This window comes from Typopeltis vanoorti, chromosome 1 (genome assembly GCF_054136105.1).
Source record: "Typopeltis vanoorti isolate ZY-2024b chromosome 1, IOZ_Tvanoo_1.0, whole genome shotgun sequence".
Classification (NCBI taxonomy): Eukaryota; Metazoa; Arthropoda; class Arachnida; order Uropygi; family Thelyphonidae; genus Typopeltis; species Typopeltis vanoorti.
Window position 1 is genome coordinate 43,520,440 of NC_143549.1, and position 23,454 is coordinate 43,543,893.

Below are 23,454 nucleotides of genomic sequence, written 5' to 3' on the forward strand. Positions count from 1 at the left end.
ACCTCAGGATGCTTCAACAGACCGCAGGGTTCGAATCCCTTATATTTCTGGTATCTCGGCAACAATTTTTTATTGGTAAACCACCGACTGCTGTATATACTTTGTAATCCGGTTCCTTTGATTGCTGGTTTCTACACACTGATGTTTACTGTTATTTTCAGTATGAAATATCTGCACTTTCACTTCATTAAAGTTAATTAACGTGATTATGTGATTATCATGTAATTTATAATTACGCCACAGGTACCTTTAAAGCTAAAGATCATAAATACATATCCTGTTATGCTTCTATTCCTTTTGTAAACAAATTAATTGCTTTCCAAATTAAAAAAAACCTACTGACTAATTGATGGAAGGTATTATTTTAAATAATATAATATAATACCATAAAGAAAAATGTTGTAATTAGTCCTTATAGCTTAAATAAGGACTTAAATAAACTGGCTTGAATAGTCCTTATAAGGACTGGCTTAAAGGGGCGAAGCAAGAATGCTTTTCATCTTCCCCGTTATCTGTAGAGGACAGTGTAGGGATAAGGTGTTATTGAGCTATTAAAGCTCTGATCATGGCAGGAGGGTAACAGCAATAGCCAAGCCTCAGTTAGAACTTCATTGGCCACAGCATTGCATTCCATCACCCTCCAAGGGTATTGGATTGACCTTTCTGGCTTGAATAATTTTGTCAGGCTTATCTTTGTATGAAACTTATTTTTAAAATTAAAAGGTGTTTTTGTTATAATTTGTTTTTTAAATTTAATGTTGTAAATTACTTAAAATTTTAAAATAAAATCAAGAAATTGTTTAATATTCACTTTATTTATTAAAGAAATATTTATTTTAATGCTGAGCTACGTACATATTATTTTATAAATTGCTAAACTAATATGAAATTTCTTTTATTTTCGCTAATATAATTAAATATACCATATAGCTTTCTAGATATAAATAACTTCAATTTATATTTTTGCATTTTAAGACAAATCTACAGCATCTTTAAATTAATACTAGGAGATGTTCTCAAGCAATCTACTGTTATATTATTTATATATAATTATCTCATATGCGATTAAACAACGAAGCTCATTATTATTATCATTAATATAATTACGTGACACCTACATGCAGTCCAAGAATTCACCGCTTGAGGGCACTCCATTACGCTCAACCACCATGTACACTTTTAATTCTCTATATCCAATAATGGAATGTTGTCTGTAAATTCTATGCATTCTCTGGTCGATTTCCCTATAATTCCAAGTGAGAAAAATTCCTGCATTCCTATCAGTTCATTTGAAAAATGAAAAGAAAAAAAAATCCATATAAAGATTCCTCTGGTGACAACGAAAATTGACCTTGGTTAATTTTCAGTCGAAAGGCGCGATATTCCGATCTTTTGGTTGAACTATGTCAAATAATTTATAGCTCTTAAGTAATGGGAAAAGAGCCTCCGCAACTCAGTTGGTTTCGACGGAGTTCAAATCCCGTCTATGGTGTGAAGAATGGTATTCGGATATTTTTGATCAAAGTTAAGTTAGCAGATCTCATACAGATATAGAATACGATTGGATAAGGAAGGCAACAGAAAACACCTTGTTCGATAATAATTCCAAGGTGAAGTATCTCACCAACCAACCATCAAGCTGAGAATAAACAGTACAAAAGTACAAACAAAACTTAAAAATGTGTTCGTTATATCATGTTGCAAATTCCAAACACTCCGTAATCAATATATTATAATACATTTAAATTAAACTAGAATATGATAAAAATTTTATGGATACTTAAATATTTTTGTTAAAAGAAACGATGCCATTTAACAAAAGCTTCATTTGAACTACAGTTAAACTACATATACAAGATCCTTCACGTTTTTCTTAATTAATTAGTTTAAAAGATTATTTTATCTGGTTTCTTAAGAGTATGGTGATCCCTCATTTCTGGATTCGCGATCCACTTCAACAATCCGAAAGTATCCTAAATAACCTGCGTAATTTCTATTGGTGTCTTTATACTGTATATCGTGATATTTTTTCCAGTATTAATATAGAAAGAAAATTTACGCCATCTTCGTTATCAGAAATCATACACACACACATACACACACACACAGAAAGATCAAGTGAAATAACTGTGTTTATTACTAAAAAATAAATGACATTTAATATGAGTAGCTGTCTGCAACGCTTACATGTTCCAAGGTCCATTTGGATGTTTGTGAGGGAACACTGGAATACCCAGAAGAAAACTTCACGACTGTGACTGACTGACTAACTCAGTCAATGGAATTAAAACGTGAATTGATTCGAGCATCGGTTGACCTCGATGAGTGTAGCTTATCCCGACAGAGTTACTCAATACGGTGCTCCAAGGCAAAGTGAACAGACAAGCCAAGAGATAACTCGATGGTTGACTATGATTTCACTTTTCCCTGTCACGAGCTCGAACCACTGACATCGACCGTTCAATCATCAGTGAATGAACTTCCAGAGTGTACATTACGTAATAAGCAAAACGTTGTCGTCAATTAGAATAACTGAGGTTGAAATCATATCAGGGTCATGATATCATATATGATGTAATGTCAAGTAGGCAGCCTATCTCCACAGGGGAAATTGGGTGAATTTCTCTTTGAGAATACAGCAGGCATCTCTCCTATATCATGTTCTTAATTCTAACTAGTATCACTGCTTGATTATGGTGTGCGTTTAAGGTCAGATAATTTTTAGTTGCACGGGTTCCATCAAATTTTGTCCCTGTAGGGAAATAAATAATTATATGGTCTATCTATACCAATGACTGACTGATTCAGAAATCTAATAAAAAATCTAGAAAAAAAGGTTACTTTGGTTGGTGTCCAGAGTCGCTCTTATAAGTGCGGTATTTTCTTCTGTTTATCTGATGTCAAGTAAATTATCAAAAGATCACATATACCTACTACTGCCAATGCTAATAATAATAAATAATGATAATAATACAGATAACAATATAGATAAAAGAAATATTATTTTCTTCTCTAACCGGTATCACATTGATATATTTCTCTTTTTTTTTTTTTTTTTTTTGTCTTTAAATTTTTCTAGTCTCAAATTCCATTCGAATTATTAAACAATTCTTTTAAAAAAATAAAATAAAATGCATGTCATCTAGACATAATCTTATCTAATCATGTAGTATACGGCGTGTTACAATTTCATCATGATATGTTGATTTGAATAACAATTCAACAATGAATTGGCTAGCCAGACATGCCATTGGAGTTTAATGATGATGCTTAAAAGTAGTGATTACAGAAAAGAAGCGGTGAATCTAAACCAGGGGTGGGGAACCCCTCTCCACGGGCGAAATTTCGCCAGCGAGTCTATTTCAATTCGCCCCTTTGGTGATGTACTCGTATGTATATGTAAATGAAATTTTATAATAATTTAAATTTATTTAAATTTAAATAATTAAATATACAAAACCAAAAATAGCTATATTACATATAATATTACGTCTTGTAAGATATGTATTGCACACTACATACACTATATATAAGAGTTAAAATTTACCAGTCGTCCGCGGAAGTTTTTAAATTAGCAATTTTTGCCATTGATACTAAAAAGGTTCCCCACCCCTGATCTAGACTAAAGGTTACGCTCTGTTTATATACTTTCGGTCTTCAAGGATATCATGTAACGACGTTATGATCACAAGTCGCAAGGTTTCTAGAACGAGGAATAACCGCTTATCATATGAATTGGGTCTAGTTTAACTTCATTTGATATAATATATTTGTCAAAATTACTAAGAACAGTAAATAGCAAGAAATTTAGAAATCAGTTCCATGAAGAAGAAATGTTAACACTCTTCTCAGAACCAACATTGTTTTTAAGGAGAATGAATAGTAATAAACATAGAAACTGGATCTTGATTATTATCGTATCAATAAAACGAAGCGAATGAAAAATGCAAGTTAGGAAAGTTCATTTCTTGGGTTAATAACAGTCACTATTATCATCATCAACATCATCATATCATCATCATCATCATATTATCATCAACGACAAATTAATTTAAGTTATTGATTCTATTATGAAGTGATTGTAATTTAAATGAGTTAAGGAGAATTGGTTAATGTAAACAGTTAAGGAAAATGTGGTTAGTCGTAAAGGGAACCTTAGGAATATTTTAAGTTAATTGTAATTTCTTTCAAAATATCTGACACTTTAATCCGTTGTTTGATGTGCTTTTGAAGAATCAGTTTTATAAAATGTGAGTGTAGAAGAAGAAAATCGTGATTAGCCAAAACCTACTCCGAAAAAATAAACCTATTTTGATAAAAATTAATGATATGCTTACTTTCTTGTTGGTTTTACTTTATATTTAGATTTAATTCGAATTGGTGTAGTTTATGTTTAGATTAACCCACTTTCATGTTTATATTCGGATTTAGTCCGATTTAGTTTATTTACAAGATTCTAGTAGTTCAGTCAATTTCCAGCTAACTGTTTTTATTGCAAAAGTTCTGGGTTGGAATCCCATGACTTTTCCGCTGGTCTTATACGGTGATGCAGAGTGGTTATCGTCCTGTAACTAGGGGATCCGCAAGGTAAACACTATTCAAACATAAATAAAGTATTTAGAAACACGACTAAACTACCGTATTCATTAAATTATGGTTACGAAAGCCAATCTTGATAGCCGTGGCCCTTAAAGGCGTGTAAAATACATAATTATTATTATTAGTAGTAGTAAATATTTATAGCATTCTATGATAACAGTGCAGCACATGATCCCAACATGTAAACGAACAACAGCGATCGAGATGTTTTTGGGACAACTTGGTGAGGGGGGGGGGTATGTGTATGAGATGTACTCATTACAGAGGAAGAAAGGTTTGTTGTTTGGGAGCAACATGGCAAGAGAATGCGTAACAAGTATTTCGCAAGTGAATGTCGAAAGTGAGATAGTGAAGAGAGCCATGTGGAAGATAACAAAAGCAGAAAGAGAGAGAGAGAGAGAGAGAGAGAGAGAGAGAGAGTAAAAGTGAGAAAAATTCGAGTGATCACACGGTCGATGTGATAAATTACGAATTACATGTAATGATAAGAGTATTCTTCTTATTCTTGCTTTAGACTTCACCTTGTTGAATCTCCAATACTTCGATGCAACATCGAAGTATTCAAATGAAAAGAATGGGGGAAAAAAAAGGATAAATGCACGGTGATTAGAAGTAAACTAGACGACTTTATGACAAAAACATATTTTCCTGGAGAGAAGATTAATTGAGACAGTACTCAAGCAGATAAAAAAAGTGGGGAAAGATTTGATTGTAATTTTGGCGCCTTCCTCTTAATGCATAGTCCAACTTTTTCATAAATAAAATACTGAATATAAATATCTTGCCTTTCACACCGTTTGTATAACATATTATTCTTTCTATGGCATCGTTCGCGTTATACGCTGATTTATGAACCCTTTTAAAGGATTTGTTTTGCACTGAATTTTTGTGTCCAATTTCATGAATTATACCACTGTTATATGAATAGCAGTATCCATTTGTAAATTAATCAATTTCATTTAATTTTCTGATTTTTTATTTATTTATTTATTTCAATTTAAAAATGCTGGCATACTTTGTGTGCCAAATTAAGTTCTTTACGTTCAATTAACAGAGCTATTCTACATAATCTCAGAACAGGTTTCCCAACCAGCGTTCCACGTGATGTCGCTAGGAGTTCCGCCAGAAATATACATATATATTTGGAGATCAATATGTATACACAAGGCGAGTTATAAAAATACAAAATAAAAAATAAAAAAACGAACTTTTTACTGTAAAGACTTTTTTGCTCATTTCACAAGATTTTAAGCACTGTCCTCCTTCAAAGTATCCCCCTCTACTGGCGATACACCGTTCCCAACGTTTCTTCCATTGTTGGAATGCTTCCTGGAACGCACTTTCTGTGATGGCGCGTAGTTATCTTATCGCATTTTCCTGAATCTCCTCTATGGTTTGGAATCGATCCTTTCAAAGTGGTTTTAAGTTTTAAGTTATATGGCAAAACATCAGACGGATGTGTGATGTGTTACCAAATAACCATCCAAGTTTGGTTTTTTCACAAAACACACAAAATTTCCTGGTACAGTACAACTCTTTGTTTACCATCTGATCACGTGGTACAAATTCATAATGGACAATGCCTTTCTAATAAAATAAAAAAAGCACAAACATCACCTTGATCTTTGATCGAATCATCCATGCATTTTTCCGTCGAGGAGACCCTTATACCCATTCGCTGCGACGATTGCATATTAGTTTCAACATCATAGCCATAAACCCACCTCTCATCGTTACCAAGTTTGTAGCAAAATTTCAGAACAGACACACGTTCTTCAAGCTCTTCCATTGATACTTTGTTATTAATCCGACCGACACCTTGTGCACGTGCTCACATCAGCGGATGTAATTCGGCGACTAATAACCATAGCAGAATGGGACAAATGGCAGTGTGGACAAAACCTGCCGCTAGGTGCGCTAAGTAGACGCACTGCGCTCTAAGTGTCGGTTGGCGTATTATTTAAAAGGTCGGCTTTTTTTTTTTTTAACACGACTCGTTTATATATATATATATACTGTATATATCAGTGTCGTCGAGGGCCCATTTCGGTTGGGTGTGCTGTTGGCTTATACAACCTGCGATACAAAATTTATGTTAGTTTGATCTTATAATTATATTTTTATCGATGTATGAAAGATTTAGGAGTGTATAGCACATGGGTGCTCATCTGAATTGGTCTAATGAAATTAATTGGAGGATAAATTTTAATACTTTAATTTATCAATTAATTGTAACCAAACCTGCAAGGAGGGGGGGACAATGTTTTTGTTTTAAGATACTGTATATTAGAAAACAATAACGGAGGAGAGTGCTATATTTCATTGGTACATTTGAAATTCTCAAAGATGTAAAATTTAGAAGAGAAAGACGAAGTTAACCTCGTTCAAGTACAATACTGTTTCCCATTGTAAATATGGGCAAAAAAGTTATAAATTGTCAAAAATTATATATTAAAAACGTTTCTATATTATATATAAAAACTTGCCGACCAAGCCAGTTCGCACTTCACCCACGCAAAACAGATGAAACCCAGAAAGCAAAAATATAAATTACTTAAAGTTGACGATTTGGCTCTTCGTTCTCGCTTCTTGTTAGCCTCTATTGCACAATAACCGAGGAATTAAATAAATGAAATATGAAACTTTTTTAAAAGAAACTATTATTTGTTAATTTGTCGTTAATTATTCTATTTATTATTCGTTAAATTTGAGATCACGTAAGAATACGAATAATTTCCTCTTCTCTGAAATTGTCTTTTTCTCCCAAAAGAAAAATGCAACAACCCAATCATAATTAGGGCAAATATTTCTTTGATTTGATTTGATTTGAAATTGATTTTATTAGCAAATTTAGTTAATTCTATGTAATAGTTTTCGATAACTCTCTGTCTTGACACTGGCCACTTGTCTCCGGAAGTGATGACGTGTTGTATTAGGGGCATCCGGATGGAGTCCAATAGCTGACAGTCGTAAAGTATGTGGTCAACAGTCTGTTGAAGGTGTGGACTGCAAATGCACGATGGTGATTCCAGGATATGGAATCTGTGAAGGTAGTGTCTTAGTTTTCCGTGTCCCGTTAGTAGCGTGGTTAAACCTGGAGAAATGGGGTGTCTTTCCAGCCGGAGTCTGTTTCTGATGCTAGGAAATAATTCTTTTGTTGTTGATCCGTTTTTTGATGTTTTCCATTCTTCTTCCCACATGTCTAGACTTTTCTCTTCTGCAAATATTTTTATTGCAGATTTCTAGAATTTCTGGTAACTTGTTTCTAGCCATTCGTTTCTAGCTGCTTCTTTAGCCAACCGATTCTCTCTCTCTCGTTTCCTGCTATTCCAGTATGCGCTTTCACCCAGCAGAAATTGATTTCCCATCCCTCTAGAGTGAGATTTCAAACCAGATTTCTTGTCTGTTCTACCAATGCAATATAGTTGTTCTGGTTTTTTATGCCGTCTACAGTGCTTCTACTATCGCTGTAGATTGTTGCTGTCTTTTGCTGAGAGGTGTTGAGTTCTAATTCCTGGAGATATGTGAGTGACTGAATTATAGCAAGTTGTTCTGCTTGGTTGTTGGAACAGAGAGGATGCAGTCTAGAACAGCGTTCTTGTATTATGGACTGTCAATTGTATGCAGTGGACGAACAACCGACGCTCCTTTCGGTTTTGCTTCCGTCAGTGTATATTTGGAATTCGTCACTTTCAGAGCTTTCCTTCTCCTTAATATTTGTTTTCTTTGCTGAGTGAGGCCACTTACTGTAGTGAAGCGGACGTTCGTAGCAATTTGGATCGATTTTGTAACTTTCGATATATCTTCCGGAAGTGACTTCATATATAAGAGATAATTCTTGTATTTTCAGGCAGATCGGTGTTAGAGCTGCAATAACACAAGCTGCCTCTAAAGATATTGTCCTGTATCCTTTGATTATTCATATGGCAATGATGCGTTGGCTAGGTTTTTGTCTAAGCTGAGCTGTTTTTCGCTGTTCGCATTAAAGTGATGTTCTGGGATTAAGAGTGAAAATTCTCTTTTTAATGTTTTTATAAATTTCTCTAGGTTGGTTTTATTGGTGAAGTATTTGATGTTAATGCGGTGGCTTTTGTTGTCTATTTCGTTTAAATTTTGTTACTGACGATGAAACTTATTATGCGATGGTCAGAACAGCTTTCCTCTTCTTCGTATTTCCATTCAGAAACCCAGGGTAAAATAGCGCTGTTTACCATTGTTAGATCGATGAAGCTGCTTCCTCTGGTATTTTCGAATGATGGAGTGTTACAGTCGTCGTTTAGTATGTGTAGGGAATTTGATGCTATGAACTCTTCCAAATTTTTACCTCTATTGTTTGTGCTCTCGTTAAACCATAAAACCGAATGGGCATTGCTATCTATTCCCATAATTAAGCCGTGGTTGATGTTAAAATCCACACTGTTGTTCATTTTTTTCTAAGTCATATTTTATGTCAGTGTGATAGTTTAGATGCATACTTGCAGCGAACGTTTTAATTCCTCTGTACGTAATTTCAATAAGTACCGAGTCCTCGTTGCTGTGCTGAGAAATTAATATTGCTTCAACTTCAACCAATATATATATATATATATATATATATATATATATTGGCTATATTGGTGAAGCAAAAATGCTTTTCCTATTCCCCCTTATCTGTAAAGAAAACATATGGATAGGGTAATATAGAGCTATAGGTTCTGATGCTGGCAGGAGGGTAATAGCAACAGCAAAGTCTCAGTTAAAACTTCATTGGCTACAGCATTACCATCCATTATCTTCCCTGGGTAATTTCATTTTAGTCGCTTGTACGACATGCATGTGCTACAGTGGGACTATTCTTATCCCGTACACCACACTGGATATGCAATTATATTAAATTGTATGTATTATATAAATACGTGTATTATATGTATTATATAAATTGTATGTATATGTATGTATATTTAAATTGTATATATATTTAAATTGTATGTATATGTATGTAATTTAATTGATAGATAATATAGTATTATTTGACATTTAAGAGAAATTATTATTATTATTATTGTTACTATTATTATTAATTTTATGGTTCTCTTTAAACTTTTATGGAAAAATTAGTTTATTTTAAGCATTTTATTTCCAATATTAAGCATGCATTTACTTAGAAAGTAGGATAGCTTCGTTTGATGCTGTCCTTAAGAAAAACCTATTATCAGAAATATTTCAACCGAGAGAGCGATCGTTTGAATCTCTTGTGGTGTCTTATTTTGGTAATATGTTTATTAAGATGAAACGTAAAATTAGGAAGCCTTTTGAAATGTTTTGTCACTATAAAATCATCAAAGTATCAAGAAAAGAAGGGTTACTCTACTTGTGCTGGTATTGCACCACAAACGCATGGTGTAATATTTTTGTTCGTAAGTTACAAACACTGAAACTTAGTAACGTGTAATTTCATTCATTAATCAGAAAATACGTTAGTGAGAAAAACAATAGTATATAATTAAATAATTTTTAAACTTTTCTTTCTTTATAAAAACGGGTATCATTATGGCAACTTTATTATTGCTTTATATTTTATTTAAAAAGATATATATTCATTAGAATTTTTAATATTATAATAATACACCTTTGTTTTAATAACACACCTTTTTAAAACAGAATAAAGTATATATATAAAATTATGGAAAATTACAATATCTTCAGGCTTGCAATCCAATACTCTTGGAGGGTAATGGATGGCAATTCTGTAGCCAATGAAGTTCTAACTGAGGCACAGCTATTGCTGTTACCCTCCTGATCAGAGCTTTAATAGCTCAATAACACCTTATCCCTACACTGTCCTGTACAGATAACGGGGAAGATGAAATTGAATTCTTGCTTCGCCCCTTTAAGATTAAGATATTCCTTATAAGGATATAAGGAATATCTTCAGTATTGTGGATATCTAGTTTAATATGAATAAATAACTAGATTTTTTTAATTAGATCTTATTTGAATAAAATTAATTGAATACGAATGAATATAGATAACTATATTTTTTGAATTAGATCTTATTTGAATAAAATTAATTGAATATCTAACTGAATATGTGTACTGTATTTCATTAAAATGTTAATAATAATATACTACGAATTTCTGTATATATATATATATATATATAATAGCAGAATCCACTATTAATTTAGTCTAATTAATTTTTTCAGAATTAACTTCCTACTCGTACCCATACATAGAATCGAATGGATAGCGAAGTAATGTTTGCAATAAAAAAATAATTTTATAGAAACAAATATGTAAATCTTAAATCTGATAGATTTTACCTGGTAGATTAGATTAGATGATGCAATATGTTCTTCACTACATCCGAAACATTTCTGTGTTCGTATTACATTGACGTCATAAACAAGCGCTATCTGCACAGTTGCCTTTTTAAATGGATATATACACAAGACAAAAAATAGTTTTTTTTTTTGGGGGGGGGGTAAGAAAATATAAGAAAATGAATAGCACTGCATCATTGATTTCTAAAGTTCAAGGTTGAAGACTCAAACTTCGTTCCACACGAGTACTCACTTAAAATCAATATACTGGATAATCTCACTGAATACGTACGGCTGACCCAAAGACTCATAGATTGTTAGTCGCACTTGTTATTCCAATGAGAACAATAAAATTATTATCATCAGCTGGGCCAAGTCGACATGGACTGCCAAAATGTCCTTCAATAAATGAACAGACTATATTGAGCTTCTTGAGTCTTTCTTCAAGATAATCTTTATCATCGATGAAAAATAGGTCTGTTTCTATAACCCGACGCACAAAACTAATGAATGTACTACCCTTCTGAAGTGGCACTGAAAGTTCCGATAAGATATCAGTTTGTGAATAAGGTCTTGTTGTGTGCAATTTGCTGGAATCATGAAGACGTAATCAACATTAAGCGATTCCGACAAGAGGGATGCCTTTTCATTATCATTAAAACCGAGAGATCGGTTTATCATGCACATTCAATACTGAGCTAGTTTAGATTTTGTAAAGGGGATTTTATTTTATTTATTGGATATTTGTGTCGTGTTGAATAATATATTCACTCGCAATTTAATGACGTGATAAAATTAAAAAAAAAAGTTAAAAGCCCGGAAATAAAACATTTAAGTAATAATTGTAACACAGAAAGTCAATATGTTAAGCATTTTGCGCATAAGGACAGAACTGAAAGATTTTATGAATAGAAGGAGTAGTAAAGGCCCTGAAAAATGTGCAGAAGAAATAGACAAGCCAGTTGCATTATATTGCATAAAGTCCCCAATTAATAGCCTTAGCCAGACTGTGGCGGTTGAGAGAAATGAGAAGATAGGAGGAGGTTCTGGCTTCATCTTTAAACCTTTTAAAGATGAAGCCAGAAACTTAGATAAGCTGTAGGTAGGTCAATACTATCTACAATTGGTCTCAGTGGGCAGTTTTCCTTGTGTATCTTTGGGAGACCATATAATCTTGTGATGAGTGGATGTAAATTATTATATATATATATTTTTTCCCCCTATAAATATTATTCCAGAGCAAATAAATTTTTAATGATTTCAAGAATAATCATTTCTGAAACTAGTAATCTGTATATCGAACACTTGCAAAATGGAAATGGTGTTTAATAAATATCATCAATTTATTAAATACATTTCAAAATATTTATAAATATTGTATTAATTGTAAATAAATTTAATCCTTTGATGAGAATTTTATATTATTATCCAAGAAAGTTCTCAAAAATCAGATGGAGATTTTATATTCCTGATTTCTGTGTACCTGCAATGCATTTCGAATCGGGTGTGGCATTTCTAAACAAAGAAATAATCAGAAAAAACAAAACACTAAAATAATCAGGAAGAAATGACCAAACTTAAAGAGGGTTGTTCTGATTCGACTAATCTATCGAATCCATTCACCAAAGAAGAACTTCTTGCTAGACTCCAGGGAGTGAAAACTGGTAAAGCACTTGGATTTGATAAATTCACCCTGAATTTTTTTATTTTTTTATTTTAAAAACTCTGGACCAAATACAGTGGTATGGCTGACAAAATTCCTCTAATATCTTACACAGCAGCAGATTACCGGAAGCATTTAAAAAACCGAAGAATAAAACCTGGAAAGTCCGCTGATAAAACTGAAATTATTGACCTATAGCACTGCTCAGTGTCTGTCTTAAGCTATTAAAAAGACATATTTACAATAGAATTAGTACTAGTATTATTGACACTCTCCCTCATGAATAGGCCAGTTCCAGGCCTGGGCACAGCTGTAAAGATGAAGTTTTTGCCCTAACAACTCATATAGAATCTATTTCGAAAAATGCCTTAAACTGGTGCAGTCTTTATAGACTTGATGGAGCGTACGACATCGTATGGAGGAATGGCATGATTTACAAGGACTCATCTGATCAACGTTTTTCTGTCTAATAGAACAATATAAGTAGTTATAGATGATGATATGAGCAAGCCAATGACACTTAAGAATGGACTCCCATAAGTGTCAGGTCTGGCGCCTCTTCTATTCAATCTGTATATTTTTGACCTTTCAAGGACAGCATCAAGAAAATTTACATAAGATGATGATCTGTGCATCATATCCCAACACCAGAACTTCTGCACTATAAAGCAGATATTAACTATTGATCTAGAGGGCTAAACCACTTTGAGAAATGGCGTCTTATTCCAAGCACTAGCAAGACTGAAACATGCTGTTTCCATTTGAACAATAGCATGGCACATGAAATCTTAAGAGTGCCACTAAATTACAACATATTACCGCACAATTTTAATCCAAAGTATCTGGGCATAACCCCTGGATAGAACCCTCTCCTTTAATAGACATCTCTTCAATATTGCTGCCAAACTCAGAACTAGAAATAATATACTGCCCAAACTTGTCAGAACAATCTGGGGGTGGGGGGCTTGTGCTCTTGGCCTCGTTTACTCAACTACTGAATACTGCTCAGCTCTCTAGCTGAAGAGTGCATATGTTAAATTAAATGATATTATCCTGAATCAGACAATGCATATCATTTCTGGAACAATAAAGACTACTCCATCATACTGGCCACCAGTTCTGAGCCACATACATAAAAACCGCCACAGCTACGACGCCGAGGAAACATGATTTGCAAATATAATAAAATTTGCTTGAATCCACTGCGTCCTATATACGCTGATATTAACAGCTTTACATCACAGAGGTTTAAGTCCAGGCACCCGCCTATTAAAATCGCACAACACTTGTCACTGAAGGCTGTGATGCAACAATAGCATGGCACACGGAATGGACTCCCCAAGCCCCAGTATTCTGACAGACTATCTTTAACCTGAACAGGCCTCCATTAGGGTTTAGCCTACCTCGAAAAAGGTGGACCTCTCTAAATAGGGTCCGCACCAACCGCACCACGGAGCTTCCTTGTTTACTTGGGGGTAAGACCAAACTCTTCAAGCCAGGGTCTTTTTATTAATATCCACTCGCTTTTCTCCTATCAGTGTTTCTTTATATTGGCTATCATGTAAATATTTGAGATAAAATTACTAATAAATTTGCTAGCATGAGTAATTCAATCACAATCATACTGACACTTTCCAGGTTTTTTTTTTTTTTTTTTTTCGTGAAAACAGCTACTCCTAGGATTTTATTATCAGCAAACAGTTTGAGATTGCTTGCACAGAACGTCTGCTCAACCAACTGGTCCCAACAAGAATCCTTTTAATGTGCATTCCAAGTATTCAGATAAAAGTTACAAGTAGACTTTCTGAAGTAGTGAAGTGATAGTTTTGTATGTGGGGTATTCTTATGAATTAAGGATAATTAATTCACAGATTATTTATGAAGATTTGGCCCCTATAACATTTTATAGGAGTCAAATATTTTAGGATATAAAAATATATATTAAAATTTCATATGCTTATGATTTCGGCAAATTTCTATCTGCACGTACGGTGATGGTCTACGCCAAGGGTTGACCCACATATCGTTCAGTACTCGAAGATAAAATTTTAGTTTGTCATGATGGTGAATTTTTGTAGCTGTTTTTCTTAAGCAAGACCAAAGACATCATTTCCCGCTATAAGAGGTTGAATATGCATCAGATAACGCTTCTTAATAATTAAAATACTCATTTACAGATAGCCATATCTTTTCGACAGATCAGGAGACCTGTCACACTAATAAAGATCTAAAAATCCAAAAACATTCAAAGAGCATTTCGTTGATGATTTTCAGTAAATTATCCGTGGCCGAGAGAGACTCCCTAGCTTACTCAATATCGCGATGCTCTTTGATTGGAAACAGCTGGGTTCAAATCTTGTATAGGACGGGTAGAACCTATATCAGCGCTTTTAAACTGAAGATGAGTTAAAGTTCTCATAAGGAGCCAAAGACCTTTTTAACCCCATCCCGTAAATTTTGGTTTATCATCCCGCAAAAAAGGCAAACTAGCCTTCTTTATGTCCGGTTTATAAGCAGTTGATATACATAATACACTGAAATCATAGCCTTAGTTGCTTTGTCCGTAAATCCCAAACAAACTGTGGACAAGCCATTGGCCAGGAAAATTATCAAACAGTTCGATTTCTACGCTCCGTAGGGTAGAAATCGAATCTAGACGTGATGAGAGGAATCTTTACATGTGCTTTTTCAGTTGAAGGTGTTAAATCTGTTACCGCAGTTTTAGATCTCATATACAGGAGAGATTTTTTTTTTATGGAAACTCGGGTTTTTCATTCCGCATACAGGCAAATCAGTCATGAGAACACATACAATTTACAGACACAAAATACTATTGGTGGTACTGCTGGAGGGTAGATGGCGTTGTGTATTGATGATGGTATTGTCGTAGTGGGTAGTAGAAGGACTGGTTAGATGAGAAATGTGAGTTGTGTAGTGTGCCCTCCCATAATGAATCCAAGGACGCCTTGGAAGGTCACATAATATTATAAGTTACGAAGTTTCAGGATATGCAACATCAGTAACACGCAAAATATTTAGCATCCATTGCAACTACTCTCAGGGTCCATGTAACGCAGTATTTGAAAAGAAAATGGCTCTTCGTTCATTAATTTCAGTGTTTCCGCATGTTCGGAACGAGTTTGTTTTTCCGTCACGCTGATATTTTCTTTGATAAATGTCACGATGCCATTTTTTTGGTTTACATAAGTTGCAGGTTTGATAATTATTAATGTTGCATGCATGACTTTCTGGGTCGTTTCTGGCAACTTCGGTCAATATATTAGTTACATCTATGTTTATCAAGATTTAGTTGAGCAGTGCTATAAATGTAAGCCAGTGTTTCTTTATACTTGTTATGTTTGCGTGTATGATAGTGAAGTTGGTATTAGTGGAAATGTTGTCTGTCCATTTTTCAAAGAGTTAAAGACCTTGAAGTTCATATTTTCTGACTGGATATGTTCGCCTAGATTTGAGATATCCATGACATAGTTTTTAAAGTAATTTTAAATCCTGTTCTTAAGGATGCGGAACGTTAATATTTCATATTGGTTGACTGTGTAGGTTGGATTCCTTGCAATTATATAAACTCGAGTGTTTTCATTTCTGTCTCATAAATATCTTTGAATCCTTAGTCCACAGGAACTTGTAGTTTTTCTCTGTTTTTGTTTCCCTTTCTCGGTATAAAAGATTTTTAAAGTATGGAGTCCAATGTTCAGATATGTAGATTGTTGGGAGTTTCTTGTCAGTTAGAATAGATGTTGTCGGCTTTTTTTTTTTTTTTTTTTTTTTGCTTGTTGCAAGAATGGAGTCTCTCTGACTTCTGCTGTGGTAAAACGAGCGATGATTGGTGGTAGTCTCTCTTTGTTTTATGCGAGCCTCGGTTAATAGAAGTGATGTCTGTGGTTGTGACTGAAATGCCAATTTTGGTGCCGATCAGTTGCACTATGTTGCTTAAGTTTTCTGTCTTTTCTTTTGGTATTCCTGTATTTGAAGTTCTTTTTTTTTTCGTTCGTTTTGTGGTATGTGTTCGATTTGGCATTTCAGGATGTTTATCTCTTTCTGTAATTCTTCAATTTCGCGCTTAAGGTTTTCTTGTGGGTCTATCGCTACAGTTAATTTAGACTTTGTCTCGCACAGTTCCTAACATTTCTTTAAGAGTCACGTTACTGTATGTAATGTTCATACGTGATGTTCATACTCCTCAAATTTTTTATTAATTTGTTCCATGTACGTGTATTTAGCAAGTCTTTAACCATGAGATTGAATGAATCTAAGTTACCTGTAATTTTAGGATCAGGAAGGGACTTACCTTAATGTGACTCGTTGCTTTTGCTTGGGGTCTGTTCTTTGTTCTTCATTTTCTCACGGAATTGTAGACAGCGCCATTCGGTCTGTTTCGCAGCTCTTTTTGCCTTCCACGTGCGTTCTGAGATCCCAGAGCGTTGGTAATGTTGTCTTCAACCACATCCAGAGGAATGAGGGGGGGGTACTCTTTGTCACTTAATGACTTATTGCACTTGTTACAGCTCTTATGCTTGGTGATCTTTGATGTCTTGGTGATCTTTGGACTTTCTTCTCTTTAGCAACTGCAGTGCGACTTTTAAAATGCGACGTCCTTTGTTCTTGCTGGTTGGTGACAACAGTTCGCTCTGTTGTCACAACAAAAAAGGTGTCAGCTGATTTTAATAATAATTTGTATAGTATTTTTGGAGTATCGATATTGGTTAATAATTCAGTCAGGTTCCATGCAAAAACATGTTGTTATTATTATTTGTTTTTTCAAATGCATATTTGTATAAAATATAGCATTGTAGTCATGGGATATATCGATTTTCATGTGAATATAAAATTTCATGTAAAACACAATAATTACTGCCCTAAAAGCAGTATCCCTGATTGTAAATCGTGTGGTTCACGGAGCCATTTTTCCTGTTCTGGGGGGAAGAAAATCCGAGTTTCCGGATATAAAAACCCTCCACCTCCATATGAGATCAGCTAACTCGCCATTAGTCGAAAGATATACCAGATTAAGGTTCCTCAAGTCACAGACGGGAATCGAACCCAGGTCTCTTTCCTAATAAAGGGCTTCTATCTGAATGAACTACGGAGGCTCTTCTACTACTATTGTTGAAAATTTAATTAATTTAGAAATATATTTACTCAAACACGCTCTCTGAATGAAAGAGAGCGAGCGTAAGGGCAAGAAAGAAAGATATATAAAAATAAAATTCTGAAAGAAATGGCAAAAATAGAAATTTTCATTCCCATCTTCATTACTGCTTTTTTTTTATTTCAAGGAACTATTTTATGTTTACAAACACGGTCGGAAATTTTGAACGAACGACCGTATTTGAAACGTTTAAAATTTAAAAATACGGTCTTTTCAAATAAAGGAAAACAAGTATTTTCACACTCAACCTTATACCATTCCTTACCTGAGAAAACTCATTTATGTACAGTAATATAAAATACTTATTTATACGTTCTCTAGGGAAAGATTCCTTGGCAATATTATTTTAAAGGCTGTAACATTCTCCCTCTGAAACTTTTGCATTTTCCTCCTCTTCATATGTCTTAATTTCTGATCCTCTTCCCCAGTTCTCATGTTATCGGAGTTCTACTTTAAAACATATATGCCGTTAGAAATCTAGGGAATGATAATTTAAATTTTTTTTGCTATATTAATAGGTTGTATCTTAAAACATCATTTTTTTTTTAAATTCCAAAACTTGTTTTTTAGGAATTAAGATACTGAATTAAGATTTAAAAAAAAAAGATACTGAAATGTTTTATCGACATTAGTTTGTATTTTTGCAAACAATGTATGGATTATAGAAACTTTTTTTTTGTTTGTTTCCGTATGTAAAAATAAAGGTATTTTTCCTACAACTGCATCCTGGTAAGAGTCCATCTTTCTCCTGAATCTCCTGAAACTTTAGTTAATCAAATTTTTTACTGATGATTTTCTCCCACGCGTGTTACACATTTTCTTGGCGAGAGGAAGCACGAGTAGACTTACATCATATCCGTTGCTCAAGTGGGAAGACGCTTTGGCATTTTAAACGCTCTTTGGATGCAGTAGAATGTTTATTAAACATGCGATGGCATGTGCGTTCTTAAGAAATGTGATTCCCGCGAATCGCTGATGTCATCTGCTTAGAATTTGTCAGTAAATACTGAGAGTATTTACTGACAAAGTGGGAATGGACTCCGGTCAAATGAATAAACACTTTAATTGGAGACGATCGTGCATTCATAAACAACGCAAAGTTTATCCCAACACTGAGGTTTAAAGCACAGTTTCTTGAAGAATCCTCACAGCGATTCAAGTACAGCAGAACGTAAGTTTACATTTGTGTTTCGTAGCTACCAGAAAACATTTGTAATTTTTATTTAAATATAATTTATCAATTAATTAAAATTAATTAATCAGTACCATGTGAATGCGTTAGCTCGAGTATGATTTGTGACTAACAAATCATGGAAGGAATAAATATAAAGTGGAAGTAATTTCGTTCATTATTTTGTATGGTTGCTTAGTGCGTGATTGCTTGAAAAATGTATAAGGGCTTGCCAATGAAAACATCTGATATGAACAAATTCGAACTTGTTATATTTTACTTAATCCTTCCTAATTGTTAATATTGCTTAGAGAAGTCATTGAAGAATGTCGTAGGTACCTTGCATGTCGTTCCTTTTATTTTTTCAGTGCTATTCGTACTGAAGTTTCTAAATCAATAGGAAGCCTGTATCAGTATCAAGCTGTAGCACTGTATGTGCTTTCATGAAATGTGGCTAAAATACATCTGCTACCAAATATGTTGATAATGTTTACTGTGCGAGCGATCTTCGCAGTGGTTATCTATCTAATACACTTGTAATGGGGCGTTTTCTTCTGTACTAAAAAAAATACTACAATTATATTTTCTCTCTCGGTAAGTGTGGTTTTAGCGTTAGTCAGTGAAGTGTTATTTGTTTTGTGTTCCCTAATAATCAGTATTTGTATATAAATGCTGTGAAGCAATGAAAAAATTTTATTTTGACCTCTGCTGCTACTTGCGTAAGAGTTAAAATGTTAGTAACCTAGTTTCGACCAAAGCTGTTGCTTGTCACTTCTACTGTGAAGGAAGTGATGATTATGATGATGATGTGTGTGTGTGTGTGTTTGTGTTCTCTTTTGTACATGACTATGTAAAAGTTGTCAGTCTGTTTCGATCTTTAGTCAGGGGAAAAAAGTTATGGAGTTTGAACTGCATAGTCTAAGATTACTATATGGAAGAATTAATAAAACGTGTTCTTAGAAATACTTCGCTGCACTCAAATACACATAATATACAGGAGAGCTTTAAGAAAAGATAGTTCTCAGAAAGACGAAACGGATATAAAAAATCGGTTCTTCTTCATGCAAAAACTACAATAAAAGGATGGGAAAAGAGAATAATCTTCAACTGTTAGAACGCTAAATAGACAACGCATTTCTTTTACATTAAAAGAGAAAAGGAATATATTATAAAACATTAAACCGGGCAAATAATACGAAAATAAAGGATATGTTATTATGTTCATATTATATCGGAAACACACGTTTTTCGTTTTAACAGATAAATCACTTCAGTTCTGGATTGTCTGCAGCGACATAAAGTTTAATTCTTTGAACGCACTACACTTTCTGTGGAATATATTCTCCGGTCAAGAGAAGAGTACCACGTGGGCTCAACTTTCAGTTGAATCGGTGTGTGTGTGTGTTTTTTTTTTGATGGTCATAGTTAATAGTCGTGATAATAGCAGCTCATATAGGAAGCTGAAAAGGTTTGTAGATTAGTTGCTGACGTGATGTTGTTTGAATTAAGATGCTGAAGGATTCCAGTTTTCTCTTGTATTTCTTTGGTAAAATGTGAGCTTAAGATAAGGCTTTTGATGGTAATGAAAAGGAAACTACAGGTTCTGCATCTTCTGGCCTATATGGAATATGTATAGGAAATTTTCCTGGCTGTGTGTCTGGTTACAAATCCTAGATGCAGTATCGAAGGCATAGTTGATTATTGCTTTGTTTGCAGAACAAGTCAAAAGTAAATATTACAATACACCCAAAAGATATTTTGGGTGTGTGACTTGGCAGGCAGTGCACTGGCTTTCAGAGAAATTCGTTTAATTTGATTCGATGAGTGGATTCATTCAGAAAGTGTTCATGCATGCCTGTAAACTTGTTTCATCTCAACAGTTTGAGAAGACAAATTACAATTTATTTTGAAATATGTAATTTTATTTTCAATAGAATAGCTGCTCTTCCTTGCTGAGACAAATAGATAAATAGAGATAAAAGGTTTTTAATTAAACTTGGTTAAAAACACGGCAATAACTCGAATAACAAACAATTTCAGTAATTTATTTCTAGGTCAGTTCAACAGGTTTTTCTAACAAAGGAGACACTACACTTCAATTTCACCTTCAGCTTCTTAATGTTTATATTGCCTGGCTAAAAACTCAAAGCCAAACTACAGTTTTGGATGGATGATTAACAGCTTGAAATACGTTATCTTCCCCCATTCCAGAGAAGGATGCTGGTGCTGTTTGGTTTCCAACCCGCAATTAGCTGCTTAAGAGCTCCTTGTTTCTGTGATGGTGATGATTTCGACTGTTTGAATTCCTTCTGTGCAGCTTCCATAGAAAACTAAATAACCAGTGGACTTTCAGAAGAGATTGTGTATAAAACTATGCTCAGTGTTGAAGAAGATACCACTTAGATTTCATTTTAGGCGAAATGATTGACGGATGATCATTTTTCTCATATCTTTTACGATGGAGCAGTAAATGATGGCCTCGTCTAATCCATGTGGAGACGCCAGAAATATTCTAGCTGTGTGTTTTTGATTACAAGTAGTGGAGGTAGTGTCAAGAGCATATCTAATAATTGTAACGTGTTGTAGCTAGTTTCTAATGAGTTACAGAACATGAAAGTACCTGAATAATTAAGCGAAAATTTATAGATCTTTGTTGGCTTTGGCAGGATATTGTGCCAAAGGTACACTAGAAATCCGCTTCTTCTGGTTTGTTGTTTTGGCGCTTTGCTTTTTATATTGAAGTTCCTACTGGGAACTGCGTGGTACATGAAAATGTGATGAAGTGAATATATGCAGTAGCTGGGTGTAGAATGACACATTTTCTTGTAGTCCACAAGTAGCAGATGTAGAGCGGTGCCAGATGATAAGAGTTAGAGGGGATGTTCTCGGGATCTAATAAAAATGGAAACAATTTGCGAGGTCTGGAAAGTCTTTTCTATTATAATGTGCTTTCGTCTTTTATTGGTAATTTCCGAGGATTTTTTGACTTCAGATTCTGGATTGGAATGTCTCGAATGGTTCTGATTTCTGAAAGTTCAATCTGGAGAACCTAAGATGTTGTTCATTTGTATATTGTGGAGCACTTTCTTTGTAAACAGAGGCTTTAGAAGGTACAAATGTAAAGAATGATCTTTTTATTGTAAAGAGCGCTGAATTATATTCCAAAATAGACGAGGTGTGTGTGTGGGAGGGGATGGGTTTTGTATGTGGAAATGATAATTCTAAAGATAAACAACATTTAAGGAAATTCTCAAAGATAACGATAATTCTAAAGAATATAGTTTTCATTTCAAGAGCAATTAAGCCCTGAACTCACTTGTAGAGAGAATTGAAGAGCACTAAGTATTGTTAAGAGAGAAGTACCTTTCTTTATCCTTCACGCGCACATTAATTAAATTTTACATTTTATTTAAAATTTCTTTTAGCAGAAGAGACTTCTGCTGAAATACTCATATTCAACAGTCTCAAAAGCATTTTCGCGGTCAAGATAATTGGGCTTCAATTTAAATGTTTGCAAAGTGAATGAAATTCCTGATTTGGTGTAACTAAAAGTTATATATCAGATTGGAACAGATTGGGTTTGTAGTGGTCAATAATATTTTGTAGGATTAGTTAGTCAGTGTGTTATTACTACTGTAATAATTTTGTGGATAACTGGAAAAATTGGTGACCACTTTCGAAAAACTGTATCATCTCTGCTCTTGGGTGTGATGCTTACTAGTTAAGTTGTGCCAGATTTTGTCGGTCCGTTGTATAACGCTTCTTCCAGTTTGAAGATGGGGTAGTCCAAGTTGATCACAGAAGAGTCAGTTGTGACCACACATGTTGCTGAAGGTTTGTTTACTACACTTCTGGAGCGATTCCTGGGATTATCTGAGCATTTTTTTTTTTGGCACGATTTCATTTGCTTCTTGTGTGATGCCGTGTCATCTAGCAATGTGTGTGTGTGTGTGTGTGTGTGTGTGTGTGTGTGTGTGTGTGTGTGTGTGTGTGTGTGTGTGTGTGTGTGTGTGTGTGTGTGTGTGTGTGTGTGTGTGTGTGTGTGTGTGTGTGTGTGTGTGTGTGTGTGTGTGTGTGTGTGTGTTTAACAACGAATTCTCTCATTTTTAAGGGTGAATGTTCAGCTGTTGTTCTTCCAACTGCGCTATGGAGCTATAGCACTATATAAATATAAAAATATGAATATGTAAATAAAACTCTTTTCCAGAGTAACAGTTTTTCTCTCTCTCTCTCTCTCTCTCTCTCTCTCTCTCTCTCTCTCTCTCTCTCTCACTCTCACTCTCTCTCACTCTAGGTAGATTTTTAGTGCAAGCCGTCCTGTGTTATCGGATATTTAAGATATGAATATTACAGAATGCAGTATAAGGTGAGTTCTTAAGTTCATATTTAAAATAAATTATAATTTTTTATGATGATGTAAAAATTAAACTTTTTCAATTTAAACACTTTATCGACAAGTATAAAGCCAATAGCAAGATTCTCATCCAAAGCCTTTGATGGTTACAAAGCAGTTACCCACAAAACCCTGAAAAGTATATATTATTAAGTC

The 23,454-nt window shown here is 34.1% G+C and overlaps 2 protein-coding genes across 2 annotated transcripts in view; both read left to right on the forward strand.

Moving 5' to 3' along the window:
- Nucleotides 1-19,352, forward strand: part of LOC150109932 (salivary peroxidase/catechol oxidase-like) — an 86,776-nt gene extending 67,424 nt beyond the window's left edge. The window contains exon 13 of the mRNA XM_090399634.1: nucleotides 19,217-19,352. Within this exon, the coding sequence (XP_090255760.1) occupies nucleotides 19,217-19,352 (136 nt within the window). The remainder of the gene's footprint in view (nucleotides 1-19,216) is intronic.
- LOC150109933 (salivary peroxidase/catechol oxidase-like) overlaps nucleotides 18,777-23,454 on the forward strand; it is a 42,303-nt gene continuing 37,625 nt past the window's right edge. Inside the window, exons 1-2 of the mRNA XM_090397317.1 lie at nucleotides 18,777-18,905; nucleotides 23,200-23,271. Of these exons, the coding sequence (XP_090253443.1) occupies nucleotides 23,246-23,271 (26 nt within the window). The 5' untranslated portion in view covers nucleotides 18,777-18,905; nucleotides 23,200-23,245. The remainder of the gene's footprint in view (nucleotides 18,906-23,199; nucleotides 23,272-23,454) is intronic.